Genomic DNA, 17,378 nt, shown 5'->3' on the forward strand with positions numbered 1-17,378 from the left:
ACAGTTTGAATTTCTTCACACAGATTACCAAAAATAAAAATGGTCTCGCCGTACCTTGACCTATAATGGTTTACTTTTATAAATTGTTACTTGGATGGAGAGTTGTCTCATTTGAACTCATACCACATCTTCCTATATCTATCAATGATAAATTCAAAATTTACAATTATAGTTTTGTAGTTTAAATGTTGAAACAATATAGCAACAGATACTCGCAGATTCAAAACGAACCTATGCAGCGCAGTCGACGTTGAGGACAGTTTGTGGGGGAAGGGCCTATAAAAGGCACGACTTTCAATAGTTTATGACAACACAATCCTTGGATTCTTAATATGCCTGTACTAACCACTTTTAATATAACACTTTAAACATTGCTACCCTTGTCACTTTCTCTTCATGAGCATGGTAAGCGTTAATAAGAAAATGCATTGTCATACATATAATGCCTATTATTTTTAAAGAAATCTGCAAAATAAGTTACTTTTTTCAGACAATGAAGTACAATTAGTACATTGTTTCTATCCTGAAATTTATCATTATTTGGGGGTTCAGCTTTCACCCTTTTTTAAAATAAAAATATATAAACACCTTATCGCTATCTGTCCCGCTTTCCCCGAGAATCTGTCCCGCTTGAACTATTGACGTCATACAACAATCACTTTTCCATTGTTGCTTCAGATATTTTGTATTATCACGTCAAAATTTTACGGCAAACTATGTGATGTCCAGTAATGGCGGACAAATAGCGATAAGGTGTATTGCTATGGCATGGACAGCAAAGAGAAAACCAAAAATAAAAGGTGTTTTCGATTATGACATGTATGAACCGAGCAGGATATTCTTGTCTTTTATAACTTTATGACATGTATAAATTAACGGCTGAATGGTGATTTATGTCATTTCTGTCTCATACAACAAAAGGCTTGCATTACTTGTAGATTAATTTCGCGTTGAAAAATAATGAGATTTTCTTCAAGACAATTTAACCAAGGATAAAGCAACTAGGATTCAAATGTATTTTAACTTTGCATTGAGGCAGATTATTTGCAGGACATGGAGTATTCGCTTGACTAGTGTATTCGATAAATGTTTGCTGAAACACCAAAACTTTGAAAATCTTAATGTTTTTTTATTTATTTTATTTTACATTAAAAAACATTAACATAGTCATGATAGTTTGTCAATTAAAGCTCAGAATTCATTTTTGTTTCCAATTTTTAATTTCTACTCCATTCTGTTATTTTTAGTAAAACTCACGGTCTGTAAGTACTTATCGCGGAAACTTCATGGAGTCGCACAAAATAGAGGTAAGTCAAAGACAAGTCTCGGGACTTTAAGAATTATATTTGTCATTGTGAATTTATCTCACTACATCAAACTAAAGTAAGCACGACTTTCCTTTCCCGTCTCTTCCTCGCGGACTATTCCTAATATTTCTGTACCACTGGCGTTTAGCTTCAGAAAAATTTTACCAGCTTTTGAAATTTTCACGGAAAAAGTTCCTATCATTTGGCATTTTGGATCTGTCGTATATTTTGGCGATTTCAGTTCGCTTGCATAAAATTCAAAATAAGCATAAATATGTTCATTAACCAATGGGTAGTAATCGTGCTCCTGTTCAAATTCTCCAATTTTACAAACCTTTCCAATTTCGATATGTTTATCAAAAACGTCATCAACCATGCGTTTACCACCATGTCCACGTATAGTTGAAATTTTGCTCTCGTCGTAAAGATCCGGATCATACGGTTTCTGCATGGCTACACCGTATGTATATTGTGATACCCTTTCCGTAATTGCCTGCGGTTCGAACCCATACAAAACTGCCCCTTTCAACACGGCGAGACCTGGGTCTTTCGGAACTATAATTGTAAGCTTTGGAAACTTCTCTTTTATGGCGTTTATAAGAACAGGTGATTCGGAATAACCACCAACAGCCAACACTGTTCTTATATTTGCTATTGTTGGTTTTTTAAACAGGTCTTCGAATACTCTCAGTACATTGTTAATTGAATAGTCGAAAAACTTGCGGAAAAGTTCATATTTCATTCTTAGTTTATCTTTCTGCATTGTGACTTTGCCATTGTAGGCCGAATCCAAGATAGCTTCCTCTAAAGTTTCATCTGTGTTGTCTTTAAACACTTCCATCCAGACAACAGGAATCCTGAGAGTTATCATGGATTTCTCATCAACGGAGAATGATGTCTTCTTGTGTTCGAAAGCCGTCATAAAATCGAAATATTCGGAGGGATGCTTATCGCGAATCTCTTTTATTACCGGTCCACTTAATAGGGTCGTCCAAAATTTGTAGAATTCGGCATTGACTGTAGTACCACCATAATGACCTCCGCAAGCCTGGTGAATTTCCTTCAGTGTATTCTGACCAGTTACTTCATGTACTGTTATATCTGTAGTACCACCTACAAAAAGCAATTAGTTTTAGTTAAGAGACCACATACCGGTATATATATCTACCAGCAAGTATCTTTTTAGAAGACAATTATTAGCTGTGGTCATTAAGGGAAAGCTATTTATTGTGCTTACAATACATGCATGTTCTGGATGAAATACCTAAACAATAAATAAGGGATCGTAACGAGTACTCGAGTACGCCCTCGGAATGTCCAGTTCTCGAGTACAATTTTAGTACTCGGATACGATCTCGTTTGTCTTTTAAAAATCTTAAGGTATTTCCCATTAATTTTGTTCCCATTGACATATCCAATTCGTAAATCAACGCAAATACAGTTCACCTCAAATCTTACGTCATTCATTTAAATTCAGTACGTTAAAAATGCCTCCACTGAAATCAGCCGTAAGAATTATCTATAATCGCAAAACGTGTTTAGCTTAGGTTTTCTTATCTATGGTTAGGTTGTTGTCTCTTTGACGCATTCAACTTTTCCGTTCTCAATTTTATTAAGCAGTATTAGCAACGCCTGTTCCTTCCAAGGATGTTTTCATGAGCAGGACTTGTAACAAAACTTAGAAAAAGACTTTATATTTAGTAGTCATGCGAACATTTTGAGTTCTGCAGATTACGTATGTCTTTCGTTAATATGCCAAACAGTGTCATCTTATTATTATTTAGTTTATGAAAAGTTATAACAATAATACTGCATCCCAACAAAAATCAATACTTATCACCATACTTTTATGATATATACTCGAGTACTCGCGAGTATCATGACCTAGTACTCGAGTATTAAATCTCAGATCTTTTGACATCCCTTCAATAAATACAATAAGTACAGGTAGATCCCGCAATAGCGCATCGACAGCAGGATGATAAGGGGAAATTTTAAAATGCCACTGGAAAATAAAGATATTTTAGAATTAAAGTGAAACAAATTTAGCCTTAAGTTTCATCACACCACCTTCAGTCCTTTCAAAGAGTTGTTCCTTGTTTCTTAGCGTGAAGGGAGCATGACACTCTCTCTTCAAGAGGCATCGGCATCTCCAATCTGACCGGACGGGACTGCGAATCTATACATCCCGTACAGCAAATGACAGATTTCGGGAAAGATTTTACTGGCGGTCGAAAGAAGACCAAGGCATGGTCGTTCTTCTATATAATACCCCAATCAACCCATAAGGTTTTTAAATTTATGGCTCTAATATACTGATTTGACGGCTTTACCTCCTTGGTCAAAGACAATGTACTGTGATCCATTCTGCATTGCTGCAATAGCCTTTCCACCATCCTTTGTTATCTCCACTGAAACAGGAACTTTTCGACAATACAACGATGCTGCCTCAGGTTCCAAAGCTAAAGTCAGCTGATCACCAGATATTCCTGCCTATAATTATAAAGATAAATTCAAAGTTGCTGGAAAGTATAGAAACATCTTTCTTATATCTTAATGTTGATTTTTTATTTGTTTTATTTTGTCATATGAGAAACTGTGTTGTCATATGAGAAACTGTGGTGTTGGTGGATCTTTTGTAGCTTCTTTCTTTTTTTTTTGAATATAAGCGATCTTTAGGCTTGATAAGTTGACAGTGGTCACATGTGAAGCCTGGTCTGCTTACCCTTCCGGGGCATACCGGATCATCCCCGGTTTTTGGTGGGATTCGTGTGGTTAAGTCTTTAGTTTTCTGCGTTTTGTTGTGTATACTGTTCTTTGGTGGGGTTTAGTAATGAGTTTGAAAGTCTTTAAAATACTTAAGTATATCTCGCCTAATTTCTTTTAAGAATTGAATGCTTCTTTTTTGTAAATTTATTTGGATGTAAAAGCGTTGACTGAAATACATTTTGTATGAAGCGCATAACAATTACTAAAAGAAGCATTTAGTACTTATAATAATATTTGTTTAGCTAGGATCATGAAATACAAGATTTTTCTTTTATTTAGATGTACACTTTATTGTTGAAGCTAGTAACATCATAAATGTTACATTTCATATTTTTATGGTTAATTTCAGAAACACATGCGTGAAACCATTACCTTTAATGCTGCGTCTTTCATAAACTGCTTTGCCTTTAAATCCCAGATAGCCGGTACCGTAATCACCCAATGAATGTCATTGTTGTTTAAATACTCCTTGTCGTCATGTCTGTCTTTGAAGTACTTAAGTAATTGGTCCTTAAAGTATTTAATGACGGCGGCAAATACATCCACAGCTTTCATTCTGTTTCCAGCTTCCCTGCTGTCTTCTATGATCGTATCTTGCGTTAACTCATCCTTGTATAATTCAAAGATAAATGTTAATGTTATATAAACTGTGAACTATAATCGAACAAAAAATTGAATTAAGAAATGCAGTTTTCAAAATACTAATGATTTTCTACGCCAGGAATAGATTACCTTAGATATATTATCCATAACATTTCGGAATGTTTGGTCTCAAAGCTTTTCAATTTTGTACTTTATTTAACTTTTTTTAACTTTTTTATCGGAGCAAAAAATGATGCTGATTGTAAGGTGCACATCTTTCACTGCTTTCAAAATCTTTCTGATTGGACCTGTTCTGGTATGCTTACTACAATAAACTTACTATAAACTTAGTTATTGTTTTTACTAATCAAAATTAATAGTAAAATTATTTTTTTTTAAATATAAACGTTTTATTCCTAAATATTTCCTGTGTACAATTACATGTACCTTCGTCGTCAAGGAACAGGCTAAGGGTCCCTAATAGTGATATTGAGGTGGAAGAAAACAGACTTGGGTACTATAGATATAAAAAAAAAACTACTAAAAGAGTGTTAAGTTCTCCTGATAGAGGAGGGATTTACAGAGAGTACATTCGGAAAATGCATGTGACATATACTATTGGTATTGGTATCGGATTAGACCCGGACCTTGTTAATTATTGATTATATTTTGTATGTTTAAAATCAAAAGGGGCTGGAATTGTGACCGTGTAATTTTAAACAATATTATTATCTTATATTAGTTATATATAAATTCAAATTTTCTTTGATTCTTTGTTTTGATTTCATGCCGGCTAACAAATTGGATCTCGTTATTTTAGTAGAATAGATGCTTATATCAATAAAATTGAGATTGGAAATAGGGAATATGCCAAAGAGACAACAACGCGATCAAAGAGCAGATAACAGCTGAAAGCCACAAATGGGTATTCAATGCAGCGAGAATATCCCGAACACGGAGGTGGGCCTCAGTTGCCGCCTAAATAAAAATGTGTACTATTTCAGTGATAATGGACCTCATAATAAACTCCAAAGCATATACATTAACTAAAATTAATACACATAAAAGACTAACAAAGGCCATGGGCTCCTGACTTCGGACAGACGAAAAAAATAAAGTGAGGTTAAACATATTTTGTGAGATATCAATCCTCCCCTATACCTATAGCTAATGTAATATAAACAACCACACGACAATACGCATGTAGTAAAACTTAGTTTATAAAAAGTCTCGAGTCCGATGTCGAATAGGTAAAAAAAGAAACTAAGACTACAGTAAGCTTACCTTATCTGTGTAGAGTTTCATTTTAAAGTGTTTATAGAAGTACCATTCTTTGAAGTCAATATTATCAGAATTTTCGTGGTAATATTTCTCCGCCTCAAATCCAAAACTATGGAAGGTTTTATTAGGACGAAATAAAACGGACGTAGGTGCCTTGTAACTTAAGCCTGCTTCTCGTTCCCAGTGCGGACAATATATTTTAGAGTTGTCACCTTTATTATTTTCAAATTCGTCCCTAGTTAAGCAGGCATATCCTGAATATGTTGTCCCAAAGTCAATTGCAGCGACTAGAAGTTTATTTTTCTTTTTATTCTGAAAAATTGAAAATATGCATAAACCATTTCTTGGATAGTCGAAAAGTTCAAAATCAAGTATGTCACGATGTAAACTAAGATTTCTTGCACAGTAAAAAACTCAAATCGTCTGCAAAATTCCATCAATATGTTCCCTTCATGACATACATGTACTATTTGCCTCTGGAAGTCAGGAAAATAAACTTACATTCTCTTTTCTGACCTACCTCAATGTCTTTGACAATATTGGCACCATCTTGTTTCGCCTAAAAAGAAAAGTATAAAATACAAATCAATATTCAATTTCTTTGTAATCAAAAACCAGTTAAAAATATTAGTATTTACATCATTGTACTGATATGCAATATTTCAATACCGAATGCTTAAAAAAAAAATAACATCCATTTGTAATTTTAATGAATGCACATTTTTGTCACTGTCGTTAACTTTTATCAAGCATACATCTCAAAAATCATCAAATCTGAAATCGAAGAAAACAGTAAAAAAAACATATTGTGTCTTTATTTTTTCATTTTTCACAAAAACTACTTCCACTTCAAGAAGTCATGAACGATGGAAACGAATCCCACAAAAACTCAAAGGCAAACAAAACAAACAAAATAAACCTCCCAAAAAGTCTTTCTTTAGTTCATGAAAAAAAATTCACATATAATTTCGATTACCTCGGAAGCTGATGTTCGGGTTCTCTTTGACAAGTCTGCACTGCGACTGCGTGGTGGAGGTGACTGAAATTCAAAATCAAAACACTATGAATGGTAGAATTTTATGTCAATTGATCCGTCATACATAGCGTATAGACAACCATTTTATATCTTCCTTCAAATTACAAAGTTATAAAAAGCGTTTCGTTAACGAGAAAAAAGTACTAAAAAAAGTATGTAAAACATCATGTTGTATTTTAATCACTGTTGAGTAAATCGGGGTAAGGAGATTAATTAGTAATGCGACATGGTTTATACTAAAACAGAGAAAGTTTTGAAATGTATGTGCTTATTAAATTTTAAAATCATGAAACAATAATTTGGAATCGAATTTTTTAGTTGTTTTTTTTTTTGGTGCTGGTTGAACAATTTTTTTTTTTTTTTTTTTTTTTTTTTTTTAACGATAACAAATATTTTTATTCAATTATTTCCTTCTATATAAATACCTAAGTAGCCCAGGTCGCATACTTAGGGACCCCTGTTTTTTTAACAGCCTCACTTGACCAGGGACAAAATATCAAATGAGTTTAAACTTCCCATAGTTTACATAAGTATACATTTTAAAAATAACCAATACAATTGATTTTACCTGCTACGCATCACTGGCACTCTAATTCATAATAATTAACGTATATCCGGTTCACTGACTTACATTATACATGTCTTGATTTAAACGTGAAAACTATATATATTTGATTGAAAAAATAATAATAGTTATAGTTAGAATTGGAAATTATTGAATTAATGTGAATGAACAAAAGTTGAAATGATTCTGTGACTGACGTATGGATTATAAAAGTATCATAAAGCACGTGTGGTGAGTACTGATGTATAAGAAACGTGATGTGTGTAATTTACTAATATACATATTTATATGCATAGACATGTATTCAAATATCAATTACAGTACAAATCTTTCTTTCTGTAAAAAAAAAACACAATATCAAACAAACATAGTGTTCCCTACGTTCTTCCTAAGATATAGTATTATTAGTACATATGGAATCAAACACACCTTTAGTTTAGAGCAGTTGATCTAAAAATATTTACCTACATATTTCCGATAAAGAGTTCAATTTTTAATCTACATATATATTTTATATCTGACCGTAGTAAAAGTAGTTTTAATTCGTTTTTCATATGCAATTTCAACAAAGCCTGTATAGACTGCATACTCAGTTTATTTTTTTCGAATTTGCAGTTATTACGTATTTTCCAAATAGCCCGTTTAAAATAAAGTATTATTGCGTTAACAATTATATTATTCGAATTATCTATACAGATTCCTAATAGAATATCTTTTTCAACGAGTGCATCGTTATTTATTAAGTTACACAGTTGTAAATTTCTGATGATTGTTTCTATCAATGGTTTAACATTATTACATTGGTAAAATAAATGCTCAAGAGTTTCAATGTTATTGTTTTAATCACATAAGTGACATTTTCCATTTGACATACGCATTATTTGCAGTCTGTTTTCGGTATATATAATCCTGTGTATACATTTCCATTGAAACTCTTTAACTTTTCTATTAATATCCAGTTTACTGAGATTTAGCCAAATTTTTTCCCAATTTATGTACTCGCTATACAAATTTTCCCATTTTGTTTGACATTTAGGGGTCTCAGTTATGTTTAAGTTTAACTGAAGATATTTTAATGTCAAATCTTTGATTTTAATGATTTTGTTATCTGGATTTATAAATTCAAAGTTTTCAGAAATTTTGATTTTGTGGTTTTTTAAAGTGCGTTGTTACAGTACATCGTTATTTCTTAAAACCTGTATAAAAGTTTGCGGTACGGCACTTTTAATTCGTGAATATTCTGAAATACAATTGCGTTTATCTATAAGTTGTTGATATATTTCATTGCACGATTTAAATTCATTGGTATTATCATCCCATATGTCACCAATAGTTTTTATTAGACTTTTTGAAAAAGAAAAAGAAAATATAGATTTTCTTTGAAATATAATATTTGAGTTTCCAAATAAAGGCTGTTTTTTACTTCCATTTTATTAGTTGTTATACCCTGTGGGATCCTTGTCAATTTTAAGGGCAGAAAAAAGACATTGCAGGTATTATGTTGCCCGGGGAAGAAAATGGGGAGCTAATAGAAACCAAATTGAATATGTTTGCTGATGACACGCAATTATTTAATAAAACTGAAAGTTCTGTTAGAAAATCTTTTGAAATATTAGACAAATATGAAAAGGCCTCGGGTTCAAAAATTAATTACGAAAAGACTAAGGGAATAAATATTGGCGCAAATAAACGCAGACGACCTACTTTTAAAAAGATAAGCTGGACAACAGATAACATAAAAACACTAGGTATTCACCATGGTTATAACGTTGATAACGACAAAATATGAAAATCAATATTGGAAAAAGTACAAAATTGTGTACACATCTGGAAAAGTAGAAAATTGATATACTCTGGAAAAGTCCTTATTGCTAAAAATTTAATTATTTCAGTGTGTGGTTATGAATTAGAAATAAGAGGTATACCTGAAAAACGTAAAAAAAAGACTTAAATAAGATAATATGGGATTTTATTTGGGATGGTAAAGTGAATCAAGTAGACCGGAAGGTTTGTTGTTTAGACGATAAAAAGGGGGGCATGGGGATGATAAATTTGGATAGTTGGATAGAAAGTAAATATATCAAATCGATATATTCAATATTACACAAGCCATTATCGAGTTGGAATGCTATAGGTAGATTTTGGTTAAAAAAATATGATAAAAAATTTGCAGATAAACTTTTTCTGTGTAGATGTTCAGACCTTTCAGGTCTTGAGATAAAAAAAAAAACTACCACATTATTACAAAAACGCTTTACAATCGTGGTCAAAATTGAACAACTATTTTAAATTGTCTTGACTTGTGATTCAGTGTGAAACAGACTGGGCGTTCACATTTGGAACATAAATATCAGTGAGTTGAATTTTAATACAGCCCGTTTGTAAAGTTTTGAAATTACACACATCTTGTATAACAAAATATAAACGCAATTAACACTTCAAGAGAGACAACTCTACATACAATTTATAATGCCTCAGATATTTGTCTGAGAGTAAAACCAGTCACTGTAAAATGATAGAAGTGTGAAGATTTCAGTGGATAAGTAGATATAGGAAGATGTGGTGTAAGTGCCAATGAGACAATCCTTCATCCAAATAACAATTTTAAAAAAGTAAACCATTATAGATCAATGTACGGCCCATTTATCTGTAATAGTTTAACCTTAATAAGACCAACACGATTGCTTAAAATACTCTTACCCTTCCACTCTTCTTTATCCTGTGGCGGATTCGGGGGTAGAGGGAGGAGGTTAATGGTGTACGCACCCTTTTGACAACATACTAGTTCATGCTAAAATGTGTACTTCCTCATGATCTATTTCAATTATTGTCTATTTACATGTAGTAGCAGTCCAGTTAAGAATCATGCAAATGCTGATACATCCGTAGTGAAGGATATTCATCTGCTATAGTTTAATTGATCAACTTGAGGCAGTATTAATATAAAGTTGCTTTTAATCTATAATGTTAGATATAAAAAAGAAATATTTGAAAAGATGGATGCAAGAAGGGAAACTTGGTTACCACGACAACCGAATTATCAAATATTTTCAAGTTGGAAAATTGTCAACTAATATATCCCTAGACCAGGGTGATACTATTATAGTATTAATTTGTTTCATCATACTATTTTAGTTGACTCTTGTCTAAAACAAATTGAAAAAAAATATGTAGCCTAATACAGAATTTTCATGAAAACTTTCATTGATCATGGCTTCACGTTTTTTGCAAAGAAAAGTACCTAGACACATGTATTTTTCTGACTCCTAGCCGACATAATTTAGTAAGTTAGTATTTGCCTCTGCTCCGATATCTCACGTGTTCAGCAAAAAAGAGGGAAGCAAAGTACCAATTTTCAAATAGTCTGTCTTGTCCAAGCTGGAGGAAGTAAGTTCCCAACAGAAAAAATCTCAAAACTATACCTCTGTTTTTTTGGAAGGCCTTTTCGAAGGTTCAGCAGACGTTGTTTTGTCAGGTGTTTTTGTCTTTTCACTTGGTTGTCTAGAGGTGGTGGTTGTTTTCGAATCATCCTGTGATGTTTTGGTTGGAGTTTTGGCAGCAGGTTTTTTGTCACTTCCCTTTAATAAATGGAAACAGTCACCTATATGAATATTTGAAGCTTTTAACGGACCACACTCATTAATGAAACTGAGAAACGATTAAGGCTATTCAAATATTATACTAGTTTGCAACAAGGTCATTTTTGTACCCCTCAAAAAGTTGTTGTAGTGGTTTTTAACCACGTGGGCTTTCTTTTTCTAAAGGCAATCCAATCAGATGTGGCTGCATATTTATATATTATATTCAACACAGCCAGGTGAGCGCCAAATTTATTCGCAAGTTTTACAGCTGGGTTAGACAATCACAAAATCTCACACACTATAATTTCTTATGACCACCTTTAACATGTTAAATATTTATATATAAAAAAAAGAAGATGTGGTACCGTATGATTGCCAATGAGAAAACTCTCCATAAGAGACTAAATGACACAGAAATTATAGGCCACTAACGGCCTTCAACGTAATCTAAGCCCATACTGCGCATAGTCAGCTATTACGGTTTATATTCATGTATATAAAATACCATTTTATATATCTATTGCCTCGAATGTTTCTGGTATCTTCTAATGGCTATCAACCCAATTATATATTTAAGTTAAAGTATTACCCGTGATGCTGGTGGTGCTGTACTAGGCCTCGACGGTTCCGCACTTGTCTGAAATATAAAAGATTTCTAAACAATAGTATAAGGATATTGATTCCGCAAAGTGGAAAGGGATTAATATAAGTTGCAAAACTTGTTTCCCAATCCACTATAAATAAATTTGTTTTAACTAAGGATGTTAACTGATTGATTGGTGTTTACTTTACGCCACCTTATCACAAAAAGACCATATAGGGGTATACTGATATTGATGAGGAAGACATAAGTTATGTACTCGTCCTAACCATGCATGAAATGTTTGCCACTGGACAAAAAAAAACCTCAATCATTAGTTATATAAAAAGAATAGAAAAAAAGAAGAGAGGAAACATGGAACATAAAAGAAGATTAAATTTAAAGAAACCCGATAACGAAAAAGATGTAATGGTAATAAGACTATAAAAAAGATAGCAATTATTATGATAACAATAAATAATAACAATAACAATCATACATACTTTAGGGGTAAATTTAATGTGTATTTGATAGTAGCTGCTTAATAATTTATGTCACAACCGAACATGATTTGTCATAGAGAGCTCGAGAGAGATGAAGAACTCCGCACCCATATTTGTAAAGCAGCAATTTATATTGAGCGCGTAGGATTACTGGTCTTCTTGATATATTTTTAATGTTTTGTGTGGTTGGATTTCTGTCTGCATGACATACCACTTTCTTTTCTATAATTATCAGTTTAGAAAGAACAAAAGGCAAACAGTACACTCATATTGTTTATAGTTTTATCATTTTTATTGAATATAACATATTGCTAAAACTTTAGTATGTTTTCCTATATGAAAGGGATTTTGAATAAATAAGCATATTCAACTGCGGGAAAAAAAATCCCAATAATAAGCGATACATCTGAACAGAAAAGATACGATTCCTTGCCCTACCCAATACACACACTTGTCTTTTTCCTGGCAAATTATTTTTCATAAGTATTACAATAAATATAATTTTATACATATTAAAATATTCCCGTTTGAATGGTTTTACACTAGTTTTTTGGGGGAAATTATTTAGCAGCTGTTCGGTGTGAGCCAAGGCTCCGTGTTGAAGACCGTACTTTGATCTATAATGGTTTACTTTATATAAATTGTGACTTGAATGGAGAGATGTCTCATTGGCACTCATATAATACCACATCTTTTTTTAGACGATCAATGCATTTGAATGGGGACATGTAGTTGGACCCCCCCCCCCTTTTTGTTTTGTCCTGGGTTAGGAACCCCCTTTTTAAAATGGCTGGATCCGCCCCTGATCTATTTACATGAAGAAAATTTTCAATATACAGTCTATTAGTATAAACGAGTTTAGCGCTCGTCGAAATCGGTCAAACTTCAAGCAGAATGACACTGTGTGTCAACAACAAACGAGTTTAATTAGTTTTATCCAGTGGAATTCAAACATTTAAGATATCGACAGAGGTGTACTTAAAGTCCTAGTTAATGACCCTTCTTATCAATCAATGTTTAATACAAACCCACGCAATTTTGACAAATAAAATGCGCATTTATAAACTTTAAAAGTGTTTTGTAAAGGTATTAGATATCATGTGTCGTGTGCAATGCAGACGTATTTCAATATTGAGTATTAAGAATGTTTAAGGACAGGTATAAGGATGTGCATAAGACTATTTAAAAGTTATATTTAATGTTTTATTAGATACTGAACATTAATAATATTATTTTGTTATTAAAGCCAGGAGATTACAGTGATATATGCAGGGACTAAACGAATTAAATACCTATATATTGTTTATTTTGAATCAAGAGTATTGTATCATTAAACTCTCATCTCATATAAGAGGGTTTGGATAGGGTTTACAGATTAGAGAATAATGGTCAAAACGTGCAGTATAAGACAAATAGATAAAACGTATAAACAAACGGTTTAACAAAATCGAATAATAAAGAAATCAGGGACCGCATATCCACACCATTATATATAATCTTGTTCAAAACCTCTACCAGATTTTTTGAAAGAAAAGCATAAGCATCCAATTGAAACAAAGACTACATATCATAATATATAAAACTTAAAAATACAACGACATATTGGACTTGTTCAAATCTATAAGGTATTTGACCTTAAGATAATAACTGAACGACTTCTGACAAGTTAAATGATATATTTTGTTAAACAGTTTAGTTAAAATAATGTATATCTTCGGCTTTGAAATGATCGGAGATCTTTATTAGACTTATAATAAAAAAACAATTATAAAGATTATAAAGATGACTTCTTTTAAACAAAGGAAGGATAAAAATCATTAGAGAAACAAATTCCACCACTGTAACTCGTGTATTACGATATTTCATATATACTATGTTCCATGACAAAACACGATATATGTGGTGGAAAGCAAACACAGTTGTTGAGGGCTTCTTGTATTTATCTTGACATTGTCTACATTGGAAAGAAACAACATAATAGGGGAACTGGATTATTCATGCGTATACCGTTAATTTCAGTTAAAAGTACAATACCACTTTTTCGCCACGGAAAATCGGGAAAAAAACTTTTATTCACTAAGTCTTGTTGAAAACGTCTAGTAAATCTCCAAAAATTTCAATGGTTGCAAATCATTATCGTCCCCGAATGGGTTCCTTTTTCCTCGTGTATATTTGGGGTAATGAGATGATGATGAACGATTACTAATTAACGCCCAGAAGCAAATTAATATGCATATTCAGGACGAGACTATGATAATTAAATTTTATGAACATAATAACTCTGCTATAATCTAGACCGACACGCTGAGATACATTTTTAACAGGCTTGTTCACAAGGTCCGCAGGAAGACATTTTGTCTACCCGAACACTTTAATCTCATTCCTGTCCGATCAGTCTTTGTTCTTACTCCATAATACCACGCGCCTAGCGGAGGATTTTAAAGTCTTTGGTTATACAAGGCCGGGATTCGAACCCACAATTTTACGAAATCGAGGCGAACATGCTACTACGAGAACACCGGTGTTCACGGTATGTAGTACTGAGATAATGCCTTGGTAAAATATAGAGTTTCAGTGTCAGGGTCATAAACTTTCTAGTATATTATATTTTCTTTAGAAAGGGGGTCAATCTCATCATTAGCTAGAAGAAATATCTAGTGTATTATTTTTTCTATAGAAAGGGGGTCAATCTCATCATTAGCTAGAAGAAATATCTGTTTAGAAGGCTTACACATGCATATGTAAATTGACCATCAGGAATATAATTGAAAAATTCAATCAATCTATCTAAGAACCGAAAATAACATATTGTCATATCTAAATGCAAAATCACACACCAATAAAAAAAGAAAAGAAAAAAGGATGAGGACCGCCTCCCGGTGCGGGATTTTTTCGTTGCGTTGAAGACCTATTAGTGGCCTTCGGCTGTTTTCTGCTCTTTGGTCGGGTTGTTGTCCCTTTGACATATTCCCCATTTCCATTCTCAATTTTATCATTATTATTAGTCTGTCAGGCCAAATAAAAAAGTATGTGTGGTTCCAGTTACATCTGAAAAAAACTTAGGGTAGGTATAGGTAGGGATTTTTTTTTATTTTATGTTTTATTTTTACATTGAGTCTATGGGAGCAACATTCTGACTTTAACAGTGCTTAATGAAAAATGACAATAAAATCTTTAGGGTAGGCTATTTTTAAGCCGAAGACTGTGAAAGAGGGGCATTGACTTCTACTATTGGTCACTGGTCAAATGTGCATGTTAAAAAGTATTTGCAAAGAGCTTATCATTTGAAAAATATGCTATATGGATTCGAACAAAGAAAACAATTCTTTATGATCAGATTGAGATTGAATAGATTATACTGTAGCTGGTAGTACAATTGTTTATTGATACGTATCGAATGAGTCCCCCTTTTTTATTTCCGGTTAAATCCCAACCAATCCTAGCTATCTTAACATTGTATGAGCTGGTTACAGTTTATTTTGGTAAATTGTTAATGTTTCAAATGAACAGAGCACTGCTTTTCAAATTGAAAACAATATAAACAATAAATGTACAAAATGTACTTCATGTTAACTCTAAACTATGTTGGAATGATCTCATTCTAGATAGCATTAGCAAGTATTTAGGGCAATAGGGCAGTGTCCCAAAAACTCAATTAAACCATATCAAACACACTTTAATCGACATACAAAAATGTCAAACGTAAATATTATTTTTTTGTGTGGTAAGGTCATAGTTCATACACTTTGTGTATCCAGTAATTAAACAACAAAATAACATATAACACTTATGTTTACTTACCGATTGCTTTCCACCCATGATATATTTATCTCCGCCTAAATAAAAAAAACACTTAGGTTCTGAACATGCTGTAGTAGGCTGTTGTCATCAATAACCCGACTTTTCAAAGACTTTTGATGATATAATAAAGTAATATTTGAATTATTAAAAAATGAATCAACAAACTTCATTTGGTTGATATGAGATATTACTTCCTTTTTCATCACGTGATTTTTCGACTATAAAATAATATATTTATAGATACACGAGATATTTGATAGTGCGCATTTCCTCATTCATAAAATAGTAAAGTGGATTCTTCATGTTATATCATAAGTTTAAAAATAAATAGATCAAAAACTTTTTATATGATTATTAAACTTAAATCAAGGATAAAAATAAGTTTTTTAAAAAGAAAAATATCCTCCCCCTTTTTTATACAGTTTTTGATAGCTGAAAATTAAGTCATTCTCCGAAAATAAATTTCACAAAACTATTAATAAAAAAAAGTCTACAATTTTGTTGTTTTATTACCGCTCACTGTATATGGGGCACTATTATACTGAACCACTTCAGACTTTAAATGAGTGGGCAATAATCCTTGGGAAACGTAGTTTAAGAAATGAAATAAAGGGGAATTGAAAGAGCTACTTTATCTTGTACATGTGTTTAACCTCCGTACGTACGCGTGTTTCATGAAGGTTGATGTACCAAATCAGTTTGCCAAATATGATTCAACATTGGCGAAGCTTAAATTGAGGCAACCTAGGGAACTTTTGGTTATCTTAATAAAACCCAAATAAACACTTGAATTTTATAGTGTTTTTTTTTTTAATATTTTTAGTAGTACTGATACAGCAGATTCGCCACTAAACGCATGTATTATCAGCCCTCGGTCAATATCAGCCCTCGAGCCATGCGGGTCTTGGGCTGATATTGAACCTAGGACTGATAATACATGCGATATGAAAAATGCCATGTAATAATCTGATATTATCATATGTATAGTAGTAAATACAGTAGTTTTGCATATTTGATAAATAGCCTGCTGTTTAATCCATATCGCGAAACTTTGATGCGCACCCTTTATCGCATACCCTTTATCACACCCCTACTTCTTTTTTTTCTTAAATAAAGTCAGTTTTGGTTTTTTTTTTTTTGCTTAAGAAAAATTTTCCTCAAAATACTTAGTGGGTCAATTTTTTGAATGACGTCATTGTTTGGTATGTGACGTCACGAACGTCAAGTTTTCATATTTTTTGGCACACTAAATGCAACTATAAAAAATACAAAACACACAAACAAATACAATAATAAACAAAATATTTTTAAAACAACAGCACGCAAATTGTAAGGTAACCCAGGTGCTTCGGATAAGTAATTGAGCAGTTCTT

At 32.4% G+C, this 17,378-nt stretch overlaps 1 protein-coding gene across 2 annotated transcripts; it reads right to left on the reverse strand.

Moving 5' to 3' along the window:
* Nucleotides 1–1,094: 1,094 nt before the first annotated feature.
* On the reverse strand, nucleotides 1,095–16,201 carry LOC143042419 (heat shock 70 kDa protein 12A-like). Of its 2 annotated transcripts, XM_076214704.1 has the most exons (9): nucleotides 16,006–16,201; nucleotides 11,711–11,758; nucleotides 10,963–11,118; nucleotides 6,916–6,978; nucleotides 6,460–6,498; nucleotides 5,943–6,251; nucleotides 4,449–4,685; nucleotides 3,641–3,800; nucleotides 1,095–2,420 (listed from the first exon to the last, which is right to left on the reverse strand). In XM_076214704.1, exons 1-9 carry the CDS (start codon nucleotides 16,021–16,023, stop codon nucleotides 1,369–1,371), a joined length of 2,082 nt encoding a protein of 693 aa, XP_076070819.1. In that variant the 5' UTR covers nucleotides 16,024–16,201; the 3' UTR covers nucleotides 1,095–1,368. The 2 variants fall into 2 exon arrangements, with proteins under 2 accessions (XP_076070819.1, XP_076070820.1); XM_076214705.1 differs by lacking the exon at nucleotides 6,916–6,978.
* Nucleotides 16,202–17,378: the final 1,177 nt, after the last annotated feature.

This window comes from Mytilus galloprovincialis, chromosome 8, assembly GCF_965363235.1.
Source record: "Mytilus galloprovincialis chromosome 8, xbMytGall1.hap1.1, whole genome shotgun sequence".
NCBI classification, from domain to species: Eukaryota; Metazoa; Mollusca; class Bivalvia; order Mytilida; family Mytilidae; genus Mytilus; species Mytilus galloprovincialis.